Source organism: Pinus tabuliformis, chromosome 8 (assembly GCF_031772625.1).
Source record: "Pinus tabuliformis cultivar Carrire ecotype Pingquan chromosome 8, CPIR1, whole genome shotgun sequence".
NCBI lineage: Eukaryota > Viridiplantae > Streptophyta > Pinopsida > Pinales > Pinaceae > Pinus > Pinus tabuliformis.
In genome coordinates this window covers 492658147-492679572 of record NC_142294.1, presented here as the reverse complement: position 1 = coordinate 492679572, position 21426 = coordinate 492658147, and the positions used below count along the sequence as shown (strand labels likewise).

General features: G+C 36.1%; 1 protein-coding gene and 2 pseudogenes across 1 annotated transcript; 1 reads left to right on the top strand and 2 right to left on the bottom strand.

Moving 5' to 3' along the window:
• Positions 1–1442: 1442 nt before the first annotated feature.
• Positions 1443–2718, bottom strand: LOC149236231 (strigolactones hydrolase CXE15 pseudogene; annotated as a pseudogene).
• A 9909-nt stretch (positions 2719–12627) lies between these two features.
• LOC149236230 (protein EDS1-like) lies at positions 12628–14163 on the top strand. The gene is made up of 3 exons (XM_089368815.1): positions 12628–12647; positions 12912–13221; positions 13432–14163. The coding sequence occupies exons 1-3, from the start codon at positions 12628–12630 to the stop codon at positions 14161–14163; spliced, it is 1062 nt and encodes a 353-aa protein (XP_089224941.1).
• A 1214-nt stretch (positions 14164–15377) lies between these two features.
• LOC149236229 (sugar carrier protein C pseudogene) lies at positions 15378–16208 on the bottom strand (annotated as a pseudogene).
• Positions 16209–21426: the final 5218 nt, after the last annotated feature.

The following is a 21426-nucleotide window of genomic DNA, read 5'->3' as shown; positions in this document are numbered from 1 at the left end:
CATAGGCTGTATGAAGAGGTGAAAGTCAAAATTAGAACTTCAGCAGGCATTTATGAAAGTTTTAGAAGCGATATCGGGGTCAAGCAAGGTTTCCCACTGTCTCCTACCCTTTTTGGTTTATATATCGACAAGCTTGAGGAGTGGTTAAATTCGCAAGGGGGTGATGGCATCTATTTGTGCAAGTTTGTTATAAGACTTCTTTTGTATGCAGATGACCTTATTCTGATTGCTAAATCGGCTCTTGGTTTGCAAGAGCACGTCCCTTGAGCATTTTTGTAGAAGTGTGGGGATGCAAGTCAATATCAGCAAAACAAAAGTAGTGGTCTTCTCTAAGAAAAGAAAACATAACCAACATAAGTTCTACTTTGAAGGCAACATTTTGGAAGAAGTTGTGGATTACAAGTACCTTGGAATTGACTTCAAAAAAAATTTAAGCTAGAATGGTTGTAGAAAGAAAAGAACTTTGGGGGGTTGGAAAGCATTTTATACTTTTCAAAATAGGTGCAGAGAAGCAAAGTTATGGAACTGGAAGATCACTTAAACTCTTTTTGGGCTTCTAGTGAATCCGGTGATTCTCTATGGTTGTGAACTGTGGGCTAGCAGTACCTTCAACATCCAGTGGAGACAAATTGAGAAAATCAGAAGTGTTTGATTACAAACAAATTTAAGATTAACAGTGCAGTTCCTTATGATATCTTGTTAAGTGAAACAGGGACTGCTCTTATTGAAGCAATTGCTATGGTTCGAGTCATAAGGTATTTAAAAAAAATTGAGCAAATGGAAGAGGGTAGATGGCCTAAGGTTGTCTTTAATGATAGGTTGTGCAAGAGCAAAAAAAATTGGATTCAACAAAATAACAAATGGTTTAGTAAATGGGGTATTTGCTTGAACTCCTATAAACAACAATGAGATAAAAGTTTTTGTTATGGAAAAGTTCCACAAATGTACTTGGGATAAGAAGCTAGGAAGAAAGAAAAATTACTATATTGAAGTGTTTAATCCCACTCATAATCATCAACCAAAAGAGGCCAATATCTCTTGGAGAGCCAAAATTCTCATTGCTCAGTTAAGGACTAATTCTCATCAACTCCGTTGTGAAACAGCGTGCTGGAAAAGGCCAAAAGAAGCGTGGGAGGAAAGGGTATGCATTTTTTATTTTCCGGAAAAGTGGAAACAGAAAAACATTTCATTTTAGAATGTGGGGCCTTCAAAAACAATAGGAAAAGTTATGTAGATATGCTGGCCGCTAGCTCTTGGGATAATCTATTTAGCCATGGGTTTGTCGAGAAGCTGGTAGCGTTTATTGTGAAGCTTCACCCAAAAAAGGGCTAAATACATCTAGCAGATGAAGAAACAATCCGTCTCAAATCTCAAATCTCTAACTTTGTAAACGTTAAAATAATTTCTTTCTTTCTTTCTATTATATATTAAAAAACACTACATATATTATATTATATGTATGAAAATACTTCAAAGACAACAGAAGAACGCTTTCTCACACATACATATAAACTTAACTTTTAAGTTCAATGAATGAAATAGGATCCAACGAATCTGCCTGGACCCTGGGCCATGGAGTCTTGATGTCAAGTTGCGAATTTAATGAAATTGGAAGCGTACTCTATCACTTTTATTGAATTTTGTTCGTCCATTTTCAAAAGGGCGAAGCCATGATCTTCCTCTTCAAACTCCACAACTTCGATGATTTGATCACCGCATTTCTTGAGAAGCTCACAGTATTCCAGTTGTTTGTTCCTCAGAATGTCAAACCCTGCAATCACCATAATCGTCGGCGGTAGGGGACCTGAAAGCGACCAAACATCCGGTGCTACCGCGGGGTTGCAGAAATGGTGGTCTCTGTTGCTTCCCGCGGGGAGTGCCACCCTCCAGAAAAAATCCGAGTCTTCCACTGTAAAAGGCGGAGTCCCTTGCTTCTCCCTAGTCTCGGACGCAGTCCGCGCCTCCCCTCCGTAAAAGGGATACAACAAAATCAATCCTCTTATTCGCATATCTCCACCCCAATCTTGTCCGCCACACCACATTCCCAGCCTATGCGCGATGTTACCTCCTGCGCTTTCTCCCATGAGGAATACCTTGGAGAAGTCGGCATGCGAATCGAACCAAGGATCGCCTCTTTCTTCTCCGCCTGTGGTTTTGGACTGGGAATGAAGCCATTGGAGAGCGGAGACAGAATCGTGATAAGCAGCAGGGAGGCGATGCTCGGGAGCCAATCTGTAGTGTACCGAGACGACGAGGGCCCCTACATCGGCTGCCCACTTTACACAGAAACGGTGCACAACGGGACTCTGAGGGCTAAGCAAACAGAAGCCTCCGCCATGGAAGTACAAGATTACTGGCAGGCGTGTGGTGGTGGCTGGGAAAGAATTGGGGAGATATAGGCGGGCCCATAAGCCGAGTGTATGATTAAACACAATGTCTTTGTATAAAACGTGGTCGTAACTTTCAGTGAGTGGAGGAAGGTGGAAAGCTGGTTCGTCTCCACGCACCACGGATCCGTCGCTGTAGAGCTTAATGACGCCATTAAAATCTTCCACTAATGAAACTGAAACTGAAGATCCACTGTCAGCCATGATTATCTCAGCTCTCTGCTTGGCCTTTGGAATGGGAATTCTCAAAGCAAGCGAAGTTTTTTTACGTCCCTCTCCTAAACCTGCCATTCTCCCTTCTTAAAGTCAAGAGATAGAATGGTAGAATTAGGAGAGACCGGTAGAGGCAGGCTTCATATCGTTTCCAAATTTCTTTGGCACCACATAAAAATTAATATATGATCAACTTTGGCACCACACAATTTCAGATCAAATTTCAGATCGTTTCCAAATTTCTTAATAATACCATATAAAAATTAATGTATGATCAACTTTGAGACCAAACAATATTATATAAAAATTAATATAAAATCAAATTTCAGACGTTTGCAAGAACGTGTACGTGTCTTCATCTTGATTTCTTATCTTTAAAAATCTTTTGCAGGAAAAGAGAACTAGTCAACTAATATGCCAAAAAATGTATCTCTATGCAGTTGCAATATTTATAAGTAACACCTCCGGAGCTGGGAAAGGCAGGCTGCAATAAAAAGAATATATATGTATGGTAAGTATTGTATTTTGGAAGCAGTATGTTAATTTTGGATTTATCAGGTTTTTAGAAAGATTAAAATGTAATTTTTTTTAAGAGTGAGAAGAAATTTAATTTTTTTAAAGTTTAGTAGATCTAGAATTAAAATAAATCTAGACAAATTTAAAATAAATAATATATTATCTCAATTTTATTTTTATTTTTAACATAATAAGACATTACAACATCTCTTTCATACTGAACTACTAAATTTAATAATAATTTTATTTTAATAAAATAAAAAAAATTAATTAATTAATATATGTAAATTATTGATTTAAAATAAAATATTACAAATAATTATTTATTAAAATATATTTGATATAATTTTTATTATTAAATAAAAATAAATAAATAAGTATTAATAATATCATTATTAAATATAAAAAGATCGAAGAGGTCAACCTCAGCGGTATAAAATTATGATTTCACCGTATAAAAATCTAAAATTATGTCTTCTTTTATGACTGAAAAGAGTATCTGTGGATTAAAGATTAAGCTTGGACGGTTCAATGATGAAGTGCCTGAGATGCTCTCTCAACAGCCAGAAAAGGAAAAGCTATGATGAGGTTCTATTCACAATAATTACCTATCATCATTTCAAGTAATAATTACAATTAATATGTGGGTTTTAAATTTGACATCATCTTCCATGCAGCAACTAAGGTTAACACAATAATTACCTATCATCATTTCAAGTAATAATTACAATTAATATGTGGGTTTTAAATTTGACATCATCTTCCATGCAGCAACTAATGTTAACACAAGGGTTACACAGGTTCCTTGATTTGAATTTGATACTAAACAGACAAATCCAAATCGATAGAAGGCGTACACAGAATATTTACTGAAGGCCATGATCTCAAAGATATGAACGAAAGGTCAACTCTATCTAGTTGAATTAATTATTGTATTTCAAATAATTAATTTAAAATTTAAAAATATTTTATAAATTTAATACTGAAATCAAATAATTAAATTCACTCCTATCATATTTATGAGTGTTACTTCAATAAGCATAATAATAATTGAACAGACACTTTATTTAACATATTCAAAAACATTTTATCATTTCTAAATATGATTAGGAATTACAGGAATTCTTTTTTTTTTAAATATTGGGATTGAAAATTACTCAACCTAAACTTTCTATTTTTCTATTGGAATAAAATTAAATTTTTAGACAATACTAATAGATTAGTGTAAGTTTGGCTTATGGTGGATTTGGGAATTACCAACCCTATACTTAACTCTCTGCCTTTCCTATTTCCTATTTGGCTTTGGGAATAAATTTTCAAATAATACTAATAGAACTCATTGAAAGGTTAAACGTTCGCTCAAATAAATCCTTCATTTTGACGGCTTCTTCACAGGGCTTCAGCCCTTCCATCTTTAGGTTTATGTTTTATAAATGCAGTTGGCATCCGGGTATAATGCATAGCAATGGCCGGTATGCATGTGGCATCCGGGTATAATGGATAGCAATGGCCGGTATGCATGTGGCATGCGGGTATAATGAGATATTTACATGAATTACAATTAATTATAAATTATAAAGTGTATAGCATTTGCATCTAATGTTGCAAAGGAAACGCCGTAAGGCATAGTGTGTGGAAGAATATTGAAATGTGAATGGGCTTTTGTGGGCTTTTTTGAAAGCAAGGGTCGATGATTCTGAGTTTTAATTTGAGGAAGCCATGCCGAAAACTGTTTTTGGGGGTTAAAGTGGCTACGAAATGGAATGCAAGTAGGCATAAATATCCATTGAACTTGTTTAGAGACCTTTGTTTGTATTTGGTAAAAATTGCGTAGTTGAATGTGAAGGTAAACGAATGAATTCACGTGAACAACAACCGAGTATCTATATTGATTTGGATAGGGTTATTTAAGAAATCATTATTCAAACGGGAAATTAAATTAATATGAAGATATATTGAAAACATGTCTTATATTCATTAAAATCAATTGATTTTGTTAACAAAATATGTTAAAACCCATTGACAATGAATTGGTTGTGAAAACATAAACTATCAAAATGGTATTTGATCTTGAAACTTCCTTTTTTAAGTTTCAAATGGAAAATACAAATAGTGAATTGTAACAAAAGAGGTTCAAGAAACAATATAATATTCTAAAGAGCATTGTGCTTGTCATTCCATATTTGAAGTTGTATCAAAACATGTCGGAGGCATCGAAGACCTGAAGAAGCAGTAATGGACCTGCAAAATATTTATTTTGTTAGAATTAGTAATATGTAAATCAGTTGTGGAAATTTATTAGTAATACTTTGCAAGTGAGTTGTGTTAAAATGAATTTGGAATGAATGGAAATGAAGTTACCTTTGCCATGGGGATTTATATATTGTTAGTGGAAGATGCATGGTGAATAATGGCATACTGAATACCATTGGAGATTTATGCGTAGTTGGAGACGCATATTTTTTGCTTGCCATTCTACTTGTAGTTGCTTAGGTATGCTATTTCTGAGTCTATATGTCCTGTTGCAAAACAAAGAAAATGTTAGAATGAGATGTATAGATAATATAAAGACATTCTAATATTTGCTTAGTGGAAGATACATGGTGAATAATGGCATACTGAACACCATAGGAGATTTATGCATAGTTGGAGACGCATATTTTTTGCTTGCCATTCTACTTGTAGTTGCTTATGTATGCTATTTCTGAGTCCATATGTCCTGTTGCAAAACAAAGAAAATGTTAGAATGAGATGTATAGATAATATAAAGACATTCTAATATTTGCTTAATTATTAATGTTGATTAAATTTGGTTGTTGTTGAAATATATGAAAAGTATGTTATGAAATAGAATGAGGTAAATAAATGGAGGAAACCTTTTGGTGATGTTAAAATATGGGTTGGCGCAGATTATCTGGAGGCGACATTGAAATCCTCGACAGCGGAAAGTGGATACAAAAATCGATTCAAACAAGGAGAAAAAAGCAATGTCATGTTGGTGGTTTTGTTTTAGCAGAATAGACAACATCCTCTAACAGCAGTAAAGATAAATTGCCAATCAAACAGGAATAAAGTTTAAATAATCAAGAAAGCATATATATAACTGAATCAATTCAATTGGGAATTAATTTTGAATCAAAATTATAAGACTCTGTATCTGCTCTGTGGCTAATGTACAATTCATGGCAGAGTGGACATTCTCTAACAAGGTGGGGACTCTACTGAGCATTCATGTGTAATATCCATTTGATACTGGGAAAACTTTTCCAAAAAAGGCACTCTTGGAAACCTGGAAACTATTCAGAATGAAAACATAGTACAAATTCATGCATCTTTCTGGCCCATAGGCATACAATCTAGGGCCAATCAAGACTTTTAATAGCCTGGATAAATGAAAAGCAAGATTCCTGAGCTATATAATAATAAATGCAGAATACAATTATGTTGTTGCCCTTTTCGAAAATGTCATATCAGTCATCATTAAAGTTGGGCTATGCTCCTGAGGGTCAGAGACAAAAAGCTTGTGTGAGCTTGAAATCTCCCCCATTTTGTTGAACTGGAAATACATATCTTGACTTTCTTCATTGTCCATGTTTTAACATGATTTGACCACAAGATGGTCTGTGTCAACAAGTAGTGAGACAACACCTACAGATTAGAGTGTTAAGGCAGGGGATCTAATATACATAATGCATATAAAAGAAGGAACTGTTTGGTCTGGCTCAAATTATTGCTGAAATCGATTTCATGACCCAAAAAGTATCTAAACAATTCTGAGTTTTCAAACAATTCACACTCAGTGGAAATGACAAAAAGGGTTTCTGTAATGAAAGGACACTTAGTGGAAGTATAAAATGGATAAAACTTACAGGAAATAGATGGTACAAGTGGCTCAAGAGGATTTCAATTTTTTGGATTCGGTTGGTTAGCACCTAATTCAACTATGAACGTATGAGAGATACTTACAATGAAATTATGCTTAATGGTTCAATGCCTCACGCATGTACCCTTTACTATTGGTTGGTACCCCTTGCAAGATTCAAATAATTTTTTACCAATGTTTATCTCAGGTATTATAGACCAACGAAGAGAGTAAAATCTTCAATTGCACCTGAACATGCGTAGAACTATCAACAAAGGTATGCCTCATAGGGTTGACCTCGATTTGAAAGGATCTCAATGAACCCAGCCAGATGACAATGGAAGTACAATCTTCAAATGCAGACTCTGCCAAGATGCAGGTCGTCTAATGACAGGCTGCACAAGAAAGGTACAGCAAGTGGAAGGACATTCAGAGCCATAATAGATCTTCCATAGATGGCTTGCTGTGGGATCCAAAAAGTTGAGAGGACGAAAATAAGACCTGGTTAGATTAGAAGACAACCAAAAGGAAACGAACCAAAATTATAGAAACAACAGATACAGAGAAGGCCCATGAACAAGGAAGAGTTAGGAGAAGACCACATTTGAGAACAGGAATGCTTCTTGAGGTTGGTTTGCAGCTCTAAAAGGGGCATTGTCTCAGATGGTGGACTTGGGAGGTGATTTGTTGCTTTTGACGCAAAAAATGAAACATACATAGTTGTTAAGCAAATAGTAAATGTAATATGCAACCACTGATCTATGCACAGTAATGAACCAAAGTTCATGAGACAAAACTTAACAGGTATTGCACATATAGCAACAGTGTCACACACCCATTCTGTCTATGAGCAAGATATCCAAAGGTATCTCTCACATGAGACAGTGAAGTAACAGGTATTTCAGATAACAGTAGTTTAAAAAATCGATTATGCACATGAGCAAAATATCCAGAGGAACCTCTCACATGAGATAATAATAATGCATACCCGAAAAATCTTGTAGGGCTTTCTCCTCACGCAGAGTAGAATCAATCCTCCATACACCTGCAGGTTTTCACAAACAACAAAGATAAAGTAAAATTTAAGATAACAGTGACCCAAATATATATAAAACCTCATAACTACCACCATAATACGCAGAGGGCGAGGGCAAAATGATCTACAGGAAAAACGGCCTACGCGACCCTCATGCAGCAAAGAAAGTCGCCTCGTCCTCTGCGGCCCTCGTCGAAACCCTTCTCCCTTCTCTGCAGGTCTGCCGCCCTCCTCTGCAGCAACTCCGCTGCGCCATCCTCAACACCCCCCCCCTCCTCTGCATCAAACGCGAATATCTGCGGGCAGGACGGGTTTAGTGAGGTCGTTAGGGTAAAGTTTGGTACGTAACAAAAACCGATTTATTAACTAAACCGATTTATTAAAAAAACCGATTTATTAACATATTAGTTACTAGCAATTGTCCCAAAAGGTACAAAGAGAGGCCGATAGGATTATTAAACTGGAATTGTTGAATTTTTCTAGAAGAGTTAATTGGTTTGTGGAAAACCTTGTTTTCTTGGAGTGGATCATTGTGCAATTACTTTTCTTTAGATGTTTTGTTTATATCTATATTACAAGGAACACATTGAATGTCTTATTTCATTTCTGTTATCCTTACTAATATCCTTTCCGTGCTTTTTCTTGATCAATTTGATGAAATATTCCATTATCCTTTGGTAACGCTGGCTGGCTAGCTGGACCATGTAACTCTCGCATTTTAATGCAGTGAACGATCTTCGAATCCCCTGGAACTTCATTACTTTGCTCATGATTTACGACCAACCTTGGAACTTCATTACTTTGCTCATGATTTACGATCAACTTTCATCGAATAAAATTATGAAATATTGTGTTTTCTTTTAACAAGGTGGAAAAACCTATCATAATTCAGTTGTCAAACCAGCAGTGAGGACAACTATCTTTGGCTGTTAACAGTTAATGCATCGCTCTTATTCAAGGAAAACCACGCCCCAACTGGAATAACCTGCTGGTGGTCAGTAAGGGGGCAGACTTTCACACCTGCCAGATGTCTCTGGGTCTTGGGCCTTAGACAAGTAGAAACAGTATTAGGGCATTGAAACATTGTTATGACAGCAATGTGAAACATTTCTCTTTTATCAAACAAAAAAGCAATGAACCTCTTGAAACAAATTGAACATCTTTTATAGTTGAAGGAAAAAGTGAGATTGTTGATATTAACCTCATCAAAAAAAATGAACCTCTTTTATAGTTTAAGGAAAGAGTGAGATTGTTGATATTAAGTAGTTCACAGTGTTTTTCTTACATCTTAAGTTATTATAACAATATTTATTAATATATCAAAGCTCAACATGGTATTTACATAGATCTGAACCACCAGCCAGCTCATAGTTATACTCAAGAGTGTTTCTCTGGGGCTGTAAGCCATTACAATAATATTCATCAAGATATCAAAGCTGAAGATTTGAACCTGGATGAGAAATATAACAATCATTTCACCCAACCACCGGTCAGCCTACAATTATACTTGAACACATTATAACAAAAATCATCAAAATATCAAAACTCAACCTGTCATTGGTGGAGACTTAAACCTAGATGGAAAAGATAACAATGATAACAATCATTCCACCAAATTAAATAAATATTGTTAATCACTGTATCAAATAAAACTCTGATGAATAGATAAATTGGCTCTGGCCCACATTTAAGTCAACTTTATAATAAAGCAAAGATAACAATCATTCCATCCAATTAAATAACCGCAAATATGTAAATTTAATCAGCCTTACATGATTTATTCGATGGATATAACTGGTAACTTAATGTAGATATAACTGTTAAGGCGTTTCGAACACAGGCCAATGGAATCTTCTGTGTAGTGTCGTCTTTAGTTAGTAGTCGGTCATTTTCGTGGATAAAGCGAACGCACCACCCAGGTATTGTGGTGGTGGTGGGTGCTGCGTAGTAGTAGCATTATATGCGGCGTCTATGGCTTTTGAAAAATGCACGACTTTACACATTTGAGATGCTGAAAGGTAAGGCTGTCCCCTATCCAACCAGAAACAAATGCATGTGTCATCTATGATTAAAGTTTTTGTCTCATCCTTTGTCCAGTTCACAAATATTTTGTCCATATCCATCCTGGCCCATCTCCTTTCCTGCTTCAGAATCCCACATATACATTTCACTTAATTTGGGAGTTTGTTTTTTAAGAAAAGACTCACTCTCTGCCCACAGGATAACAAATATGAGAAAAATAACAAATATTTCTCTTTTTCAATTGGGTACAAACATCAACATGGATGGAAAAAGGAGAAAAATTGTCTATTAGCATTAATCAATTTTTTCACTTTAATGTTGTTTTTCACTGTTTTGGTGTATTGCTATGTAAACCTTACAGTGTAATCTTTGTTCAACTCATATTGCAATTGATATTTATGTGACGTAAGAAGTTTTCATTTGTGCTTGCAAGTAGGATTTAAAAATCATAATAATAGTAGTTGTTAGGTTATAGTGGTAGTAGTTGAAATTAACTCCATGTCACCAAAAAGTAAGAAGTAAGAGACCAACAGATTCTTCTCAATAAGGGAAAAAAGAAATGAACGTTGCCAGATAGAAGGGTTGTTAGCAATTCTGTGTTTTCTTCTATAATAAATGGTGTCAGTCCCTATATCTTTTCCTAAAGGTTGAAGTAAAAGATTCTCCTTTCCCCCGAGTTGATTGGGAGGATAATGCAATGGTAGAATGTAGAATTCAAGGACCATCGCTTTTTGGTAAGTGGCTGTTTCGCTTATTGAACAGAGCTTCTAGAAATATTTGTGCATTTAACACGATCTAGAGTACAAGTGAAAATCATGCGTTGTTAGACAATTCTTTCCAGGAAGTTTAAACACGGGTTGATCTGCTGATTTACCGGAAATGCTTTCTTGAAAAGGTCGATTTTACATTACTAAGAAGTTTTTGCTTCTTGAAAACTGAGTCCATAATTGACTGTAAGACACATGGTAGAATTCTTCGAAATCAATTCCAAACACTAAAATTCCATATCCTATTCACTTATTTATAAAACTTTCATATCAATTTAAACAGTAAATGGCACCATTTCATACTTATTTCACTTTAATTTAGTATGTGAGACTTTTTATGGATATAATAAGCTTTAGAGGATTTACGTCTATTTTCAATTGTAATTTCGTTGAGCAATTTCATTAACCTTTGTAGTATGTACTGTGAACAGTAAATGTTTAATATATCTTTATAAAAATTATAAACTTTTAATTGCATTCATGTTAAACAATAACAATAAATAAAAAAATATGGCTATAGTTAACTCTTAGATGTTCAAGGCTAAACATAAAATCCATGTTAAAAAATGGTCCATCTAAAAAGAGTCATCTCAACAATGACATTTGCATACCTATAATAAACATACGGCCATACTAAAAAAAAACCTTGGTGTGGACACCGAAATTTACACATACGACAGAGGTAAACGTCGTTAAGTTACTCCTCTAAGGGATTAAATCGCTCATAATTTTCCAAATATAACATCAAAGCCATTATGGAAATTTTGGATAGAAAATTTAACGGCAACTAAAAGCAATGGATAACTAAATTTATATAGACATAACCCTATGTCAAAATTCTTAAAAATTTCGCCAGAAAACATCAAAACTACGTTAATGATATTTACTCGAAGCAGAAGTACTCCGATGAGATTTAAAGATCACACTAGTTTTTTATAATAACAAAAGTCAGTGCAGGCTTCCCTAGTGACAATGAAAAACACAAGTGCCTAATAAACAGACAGTGCTCTGTGTTTCCCAAGTCTAGAATCAAACATAGGTACCTAAAAAACAGAGAGTTATAGCTCTGTGTTTCTCTTGCCCTATATCAAAAACATCGTCTACAAATTATTAGGTTGATTTTATAATTAGGAAGCTTTCCCCCTTGAATAGTATGGGTATTTACTATTAATCTTCCTGAGGTGTAGGCAGCGGAGAACACTTGTGGTAGTAGTAATGGGAGTTTGATCTTGTCCAGTAATGGCAGATGCAATAATTCTGGTTGTTGATCTGCAGTTTTTGGCAAGCTAAGTGGTTTCAGTTTGATAGACACCTCAGTGATTCTGTTTAGAAGCCCAGTTTGTATATGTAATCTTATATAGTGTTTTTTCATTTTAAATTACCCATCCATCTATTGCAGGCTCTAGGCCCATCATTTACCAGCCAACTTTAGGAGGCTTTCCCCCTTGAACAATACGGGTATTAATCTTCCTGAGGTGTAGGCAGGGGAAGACAGTTGTGGTATGTAATGGGAGTTTGATCCTGTCCATTCATGGCAGATGCAATAATCTGGTTGTTGATCTGTAGTTTTTGGCAAGCTAAGTGATTTCAGTGTGATAGACACCTTAGTTATCCTGTTTAGAAGCTCAGTTTATATATTTAATCTTATATAGTGTTTTTTCATTGTAAAATTACCCATTCATCTATTGCATGCTCTAGGTCCATCATTTCCCCACTAAGATTTAGGAGGCTTTCCCCTTGAATAGTATGGGTATTAATCTTCCTGAGGTGTAGGCAGGGGAGGACAGCTTTGGTATTAGTATTGTGAGTTATTCCTGTCCAGTAATGGCAGATGCAATAATTTGGTTCTTGATCTGCAGTAATTGGCAAGCTAAATGGTTTCAGTGTGATAGACACCTCAGTTATCCTGTTTAGAAGCCCGGATTATATATGTAATCTTATATAGTGTTTTTCATTGTCACATTTTTTGATCTTCATCTCAGATAATGAAGGCATCCCTATCTCCTGATTCATAAAAATGTGCAAAATTGTATGCACAGAATTCCAAATTTTGAGGGATCCATACTCGGTTTCCCTTAAGGTGCTAATTTACTCATTTGTTGTTGCAGGTTGACTGTTGGTCAGGAGACTGCAGCTTTTCTGGCTTCATGCGAAATACCGTTGAATGCTTGGGAAGAGTCAGGTCGTGCAAATAATTCAGAGAGTTTTAGTCTGAAGGAGCATGGAGGCGTTACATATGTTGCCTTCCCATCATTTCTCAGAATTGAAAGTTTCATCGATGGAGAGGGGACTATAGAAACAAACAACCAGGTATTCTCGGATTGCCTCAAGGGTTACGATGATAAACCAACCCAAGTCCATCAAGGAGCTCTTAAGTTGTTCCTGAATATTATGGAGAAAACAGATTTCCAAGCAAAGGTAAAGTGATTTATCTAAATGCACCTGTCAAAAGTAAACTCGATTTCACAACAACAGGGTTTACTTCTGTTATTATAGATGAAAGTGATTTATCTAAATGCACCTGTCAAAAGTAAACTCGATTTCACAACAACAGGGTTTACTTCTGTTATTATAGATGAAATTATTGAAATTCAAAGGGAAAAGTAACATTGTGTTGATGTATTCCAGATCGATCAGTTACAGGCTTCCACTGACTCCCGACAAAGAAAACTCAAATCCATTATATTTGTGGGTCATTCCTTGGGAGGGGCAGTTGCAACCTTGGCTACACTGTGGTTCCTGGAAGAGAGGATAAGGCAAATCTCTTCCTTTTGTATCACATTTGGTTGCCCTCTAGTCGGAGATGAAAGACTTGTGGAAGCAGTTGGCCGTGAGAATTGGGGAGGCAACTTTTGTCATGTGGTTTCCAAGCATGACATTGTTCCTCGGATGCTCCTTGCACCGATTGAGGCAATTTATGCGCCTTTGACTGCTATTTTTCCCTATTGGGATGGTAAAGTCCCATATTCTTCTATTCAAGACGCTTTTCGGATTCTTCTTAATAATGTCCTGCAGTATACTCCAAGCTATGTGTTTGATTCTCAAAATTGGTTGGACAGGATCACACAGAGAAGCCCTTATAGACATGTTGGCACTTACATGTTCTGTTCAAGCCGTGGTGCAGCTTGTATTGAGAATTCTGACACCGTTTTGAAGATGCTTCATTTGACAATGCAGAGCCATGAAAAGCCCTGGGATACTACAGAGGAGGACTGCTTTTCAGAGCATATAATGTATGCTTCGGTTTTGAAACATGTCATAGAAAACTCCAAAAATGGGAGAAAATTTGCATTTAATCTTGATTCAGAATTATCTTACGACATGGGAATTTCAGTGCAGTTAGAAGCTACTGCTGTTTGAGCTCAGGTAATACTCGATACTTTTCTTAAAATAACATCTAAATAACAGAGACAAAAACTCTAATGTTTAAGTTTTTCATCTAGTTTTTACATTGATAAATACTGGTAAAATATTTTGAAAAATATTGGTAAAATATATAGTCATTCTTCAAAGAAACCGATCATTTCAGCCCGAATTTTCCCAAAAACAACAGAAACCCCAACGCTTAAACAAGAAACCAGTCCAAAACACAATTCTAGCAGCGGAAATTTAAAGCCCAGCGGAAATTTAAAGCCCCCATTAAAGCGGCCATAACGCTCCACCTTCACCTCAATCCTTGAGTATGGCAAGCGCTGGGTGGAAACTGGATATTTGATCCTAACGGTAGCAATTATTCGAATCGTCTAACATCAAATCAGACAGAAGATAACGATGACAGTAAAGACCACAGGAAAGTTCATCTCAGAGGGAACGCCTTACGGCGTAATAATTATTATAAAAAAATAGATTTTTTACCTAATCTTTCTATATAAAAATATATAATTGGTCGATTCTAACTAAGTTATCGGCATGAACAGTCAAACAATCAATCTGTAAAGGACAAACAGATTGTGGCAAGATCATGGTCATAAAATGATATTATTTTATGCCGAAATCATTAAAAAATAATTAGTTCCTTTGTTACAGAATCTTTTTGTACAAAAATATTTAATTGATCAATTCTAACTGAATTAACAGCATAAACAGTCAAACAATCAAACTGTAGAAGACAAACAAAGGATGACTAAGTCCGAGTCTATTTATATAAAAGTATATAATTAGTCAATTCTAACTGAGTTATCACCATCAACAGTTAAACAATCAAACTGTAAAATACAAACAGAGGATGACTAAGTCAGAGTCTTTTTATGTAGAAATATATAGTTGGTCAATTCTAACGATGTTATCAGCTTCAACAGTTAAACAATGACACTGTAAAATACAAACAGAGGATGACTAAGTCAGAGAACCTTAACAGCTAAAATCTAGGCAGAGAATGAGGTCCTTGATTATGAAAAAAATAAAAAAGGATGTTAACAACGAATTGTATGAGATGTTATATTGATACAGTACCAGGAAGACAGAATCGCTCAATTGGAATGAAAATCTGAGTAAATTATTGAGTATGCCAATAGGGAAAAAAAGAAGAAGAGTATATTAGACATGGGGATATATTCAATATCAAGATCACCAAAACTAATAATGGAATGATTTCAGAGATTTTATCTCGACTTCCTTGCATTTAAATAAGAAATATTATACTTTTCAGTATAGATGAATCTCAGTTCTGAATCTATTATTCATAAAAAAGGGAAAAAGAAACCTGTTGCAAACCAACCAACTTCAGATATATATGGAGGGGGAACTTAAATGGCAACCAAATGGAATGGACGCAACTTACCTGGCAGATGATCATCTGTAGTCCACCCTCGAGGAACAGGGCCCTCCGTCCTAACCTGTCAACAATAAAAATGGAGACTACGATGGAAACCAAACTCATCACTCCAAGAATAGCTGCAGCCAAGAGAGAAGCCTGTGACCCAAATCCTATGGTCTTGAAGATGAGTGGAGCATAAAACGCGACGATGTTGAAACCCGCGAGCTGTTGAAAACAGGGAATGGCCAGAGCCATGACCAGATGAGGCCTGTATTTCCTTTTGGCAATGTTGCTGAAGGGATGCTTCACTTTCTTGGAAATGTCGCTGGCTTCTATTAAGTCCTGCAACTCCTCCTGCACGTCTGGCGTCCCGTGGATCCTCACCAGCACAGCCCTGGCTTTCTCCATTTGCCCCCTTTCAATTAGACTGTTGGGGGTGTCGGGTAGGGTGAAGGAACCTGTCAACATTATCAATGCTGGGACAGCTACCAGCCCCAGAGAGAGACGCCACCCCCAATTCTGGATCTTGGCAGCGAAATAGTTTACCAGATTCGCAACAAGGATCCCAGTTCCTACGAATAGTGTGAAGCCAATATTGAGAGCTCCCCTCAGTCTGGGAGGGGCCATTTCCGACAAATAAATAGGCACACACTGAGAAGCATGACAATTCATATCGGTGTTGGGTAGGGTGAAGGAACCTGTCAACATTATCAATGCTGGGACAGCTACCAGCCCCAGAGAGAGACGCCACCCCCAATTCTGGATCTTGGCAGCGAAATAGTTTACCAGATTCGCAGCAAGGATCCCAGTTCCTAGGAATAGTGTGAAGCCAATATTGAGAGCTCCCCTCAGTCTGGGAGGGGCCATTTCCGACAAATAAATAGGCACACACTGAGAAGCATGACAATTCATATCAATATTCAGCATTCCATAAACTCCATCCCATAGCTTGATTGAATTCCTCCTCATATATAAAAGCCAGCATAGGTGGCAAGCTGTGCTATTTAGCTGATAACGGATCCAAAGCATTCCAGATGAGCTTTTCCTCTTCGTCTTTCATCAAAATGTATAGTCATTCTTCAGAGAAACCGATCATTTCAGCCCGAATTTTCCCAAAAACAACAGAAACCCCAACGCTTAAACAAGAAACCAGTCCAAAACACAATTCTAGCAGCGGAAATTTAAAGCCCCCATTAAAGCGGAAATTTAAAGCCCCCATTAAAGCAGCCATAACGCTCCACCTTCACCCCAATCCTTGAGTATGGCAAGCGCTGGGTGGAAACCGGATATTTGATCCAACGGTAGCAATTATTCGAATCGTCTAACATCAAATCAGATGGACGATAACGATGACAGCAAAGACCACAGGAAAGTTCATCTCAGAGGGAACGCCTTACGGCGTAAATATATATATGAAAAAATTACAAATTTCAAAACAAAAAAAGATATATAAGCCTCTGTAAATTTAACAATAAAATATCAATTACTTTTTTATTAAAGTTGCGGAGAAAAAAACCTCTTTTTGTTTGCATGCCCATTGCCCACTAAGTACAAGGATACAGGCTCCTCTGTTAGGAAATAGCTCAGTAAAAACAAAGAATGCCCTGAGTGTAACCTGGCTCAATTCCTTTTCTTTCCATAGAATTAATTTCGGGTGCATGTTATGTTGGATTCATGGTTAATGGAACTGTAAAGATTTTACCATGTGCCATACTCTATAGTCTGTCAGCCGCCGGGTATTCAAAATGAAATATCGTGCATATAACAGTACTCTTGCTTAGGGATTATAGCTTTTCACTTGCAGTAAAAGCGTGGGAACTTTTATTAATTCAGAGGATTTTGGGTAAATTTAAAAAAAAATTAAAATGTATTTTTAAATTACAGAAAAATAGAAATGTTTGAAAATTTATTAAAATTTTAAAACTCAAAATAATTAGAAATTAATGTTTTATTATTTAAAATAAGAAAATATGCATTTAATAAATAAAACATGTCACTAAAAAAATAAATTTAAACTTAAATTATAGTTTTTTTGTGGTTTCAAAACATTTTTTAGGTTGTTTTTTTCTGGGTTTCTAAGTGTTTTTTTGTAGTTTTCTAAGTTGTTTTTGTGATTCTCTAAATTGTTTTGAAGGGTTTTTTATGGTTTTTCTATGTTGGTTTTGTAGTTTTTAAAGTTGTTTTGAAAGGTTACTTTGATCGTTTTTTGTGGTTTCATGGTTTTTGTATGGTAAGTATATTTTTTCAAATTAATTTATTTAATTTTGAAAAAAAGAAGAAGACAAAAACGATAGAATATGTACGAACCAACTCTATACAATTTTTTTTTTAAATCAAAATAAAAATACAATCATAAGAAAATAGCATTGGGAACTCAAATTTTATTATGCACTATTTAACACATCCTTGAATTTCACTTCATTGAACATATCATCTAATTTACATATTATTAACTAAAGCCATAATGAAGTCATACAAAAGAATATTATAACAACATAGGTACCGTTTACCAGAAGACGAGATTCAAACTTGACTTGCCACTAATTGTCTTCCTTTTGTTGTTTGTCACCTCCGATTGTGAATGTCGACGTGCTTAATCTGAATGCATTGACCTACCGGTTGACCTCCCAGCGTATTCCTTGGGTGCTTTCCTTCCCCACGGATTCCCGAGCTACAATAGGGTTGTACAACAGAGGAGTGTATTAGCTGGTAGAGGAGAGCGCTCTTTGGCTTAAGAGTTCTCTCTCTAAAGTCCTCTACCTCACCAAACTCACTATAGCTCGTAGTCGCTACTTTGACATAGTCTCATCCATCCAACAATAGGGTAAAGAAAAAGTCTTGTCTTCCATGCCCTGCCCCTTCTTTTATAGGAGCCCGTGACACTTGGCATTTCATGCATAATTAATTATTTTTTATAATCCAATAGTTTGATTATTCACGCACCCATGTGTCACTCTCTCATCAAGGATCTCCAAAATTATTTACTTAATTTTTAATTTAAAACTAATATTAAATTTCCTCATCCTCAACAAGATTCTTATTTATTCTCCTAGTTGTCTCTTGATCCCCATTTTTACTCATTAATTTGTGTTCATTACTAAAGTCAATTGATAAATCAAGATTTGATCCCCTATCTACTCACTAATTTAACTCAAGTTATCTCTTAGATGGATATTCTTATGTTGGTTGTTGCCACATGGAGGTTCTCTAAATTTCTCTAAAATTTAATTTATTAATCTTATTTTAATTCACCATCCTCTTCTCTTAATTAGGTTTAACTATTTTAGGATTAATATTTATCCTTACATTTATGTCCCCCTTTCCCCTTTTTACCTAATTAAATTACATTATCTACTTAATATTTTCCAACATGGGAAGGGTAGAGTTTTTAAGGTAAAATATTTTATTTCTTCCTATGATCCTCTTAACCCAAGTTTTATTCTTGATTTAATTACCTCGGTTTCTAACATCATTTACCCTTGATGTGAATTTACCTGGTTTTTATATCTTGATTATATTTATTATTTTATTTATTTTTAATGATTCCAAGGGTGCCAAGTTTGGTTGCGCCCTTCAAGAACTTCCCTTGAAGTTCTAAGGGTGTCACACCTAACAGTGTATTTGTGATGCCAAGGGTGCCAAGTTGGTCGTGCCCTTCAAGAAATTCCCTTTAAGTTCCAAGGGTGCCACGCCACTTGCCCTTCAAGTATTCAGTGGCTACGAGGGGAAAGTATAGCTGCAACGACAGAGACCACTATCATCTCTTATGTTGCCTACTATAGTGAGACTAATGGTGGCGAGATCAATGAATCCGCCTTGATGCGTGACCCCCAGTAAGATCCTCATGAGCGACCCAACTTTGGGACCTGCCCCCATGACATCGTGATCTTCAAGGCGAAGGTGTTTCAACCTTTCCAGCCCAAGTCATGGCGGGAGTGCTAGTGGGTGAGATCAGGGACATTGTCCCACCCCTCCCATGCAGTTCTATCCAATTGTACAACCCCATCACCCATATGTGAGTCATTCGGCCAAGTAACTAATCTGCGCCTGCAACCATTAACATATCATCATAATATAGATAAACATATATAGCAGGTTTCAAAATTGACTTAGAATTTCAAAGACAAAATATAAATTTTCATCAAATCAGGTGTTGTCAACTTGTCATATGCAAGTGCGTCTGGTTGTTTCCTGCCATACTCAATAATCATCAGTAACAAGGTTTCTCGGTGTTAGTCATTATCATAATAGCATCATCAACATCACCTAGTCATTCACATCATTATTCATTGTGAACCAGAACTAATGCAAGTAGGTAACATAGGGGACACATCCATCATGGCTATCATCATCATAACATCAATGGAAACATACATATCCACCAAAGCTATCAACATTGTAACATCAATAGAAAACATACATATCCATCAAAGCTATTATCATCATGATATCAATAGAGATCATATATATCCTTTACTGGCATCATCATCATAAATTCAATAGAGACCAAACACAACCATTTATGCTACAATCATCATAATATCAAGAGGGAACATGCATAACCATTAATGCTACAATCATCATAATATCAATGGAGAACATACATAAACATCACAACCACTAATAATAGTCATGTGTCCAGATCCTCACCCTGAGGTCCTCAAAGAATAATGTGTGGGCCTTAGGGCTAAATAAATGTTAATGTCATATCACTGTCAGTCAACTAGAGCGAGGTACTACAAAATATCTACCTTAGTTTGAGCCTCTGGGATGTTAGTGTCGAGCTATTACTTCTCTCGCAGTCTGTGCAAAAGGGTGTGCGCAAACCGCGAGCAGGCATTTTAATAGGAAAAAAGGCTCAATCGAGCCCTAAATCTAGCTCGAGGGTTTGTTTTTAACTATCGATCAAGCTATTTTTTTAGTGCTCGAGGAGCTCGATATTGAGCCCTCTTTTTTCCACCTAAATGTGCCCTCTTTTGCCAAAAAGTGTAACCCAACTCTATGATATCACCCATAAGAAAATTCTAAACATCCAAAATCCTAACCCTGGGAGATGAAGCACCAAAGCCATAGGGGCCTCGATGGGGTAAGTTGGAATGTCAACTTCCCGGGGTTGTAACTTAGCATATGATCTCCATTTGGCACACACAATAGCTTGTTGGAAAGGTCTATCTAAGGAGTGCAATTTTTTTACTATTAGTGGAAGTATATAACCATCGTCAAGTCATTTCCCTAAAAACTTTGTTTAGGGCCTCAAAACAACTCTTCAAGTTCAGGACCCGAAAACTACCAAAAATAGAAAACTACCAAACTAGGAAACTATGTTGTAAAATAGAAAATTGTTTTGGGAGCTAGGTGGAATAGGTGGGTGGCTACTAATATCCACTTGGGTCAAGTCAACAAGATGATTGTGAATATCTTACACATGCACAAATCCAAGAATCCATGTAGATGGGACAAAAGCCTTCCAGATGTTCCACATAGCTATAATAGATTTCTCCACAACTCTATTAGCTACAATACATTTCAAGTATGCTTGGGGTTTCAACCGTTGGCCCCAATTGATGTAGTTATGTTCATTGCATATTCACTAGCAAAGTCCTCCCATTCTTAGGTTGAGATAGATAGAGAAACCAAATTTATTGAATGAATCTATCACCTCCAACAACAAGTTCATGATATCTTGTAGAAATCTAACGCCAAGTACATGTAGTGATATGACTAGAATAGGGTTCCAAACAAGTTGTAGGTTGGTGATAAGGTGTGGTTGTATTTATAGAAAGAGCACCTCATAGGTCCCCATAGGAAGATCATAACACTCTGATCACGAAGGTTGTGAGTGAAAATTATTTTGAATTAAGTACTCC

Excerpts from the sequence above, each read along its gene's own strand:
- LOC149236230 (XM_089368815.1), top strand. The coding sequence starts at position 12,628 with ATGGCAGATGCAATAATTTG. Across the intron at positions 12,648-12,911 it reads ATGGCAGATGCAATAATTTG|GTTGACTGTTGGTCAGGAGA; the intron begins GTTCTTGATCTG and ends TTGTTGTTGCAG. Across the intron at positions 13,222-13,431 it reads AAACAGATTTCCAAGCAAAG|ATCGATCAGTTACAGGCTTC; the intron begins GTAAAGTGATTT and ends GATGTATTCCAG.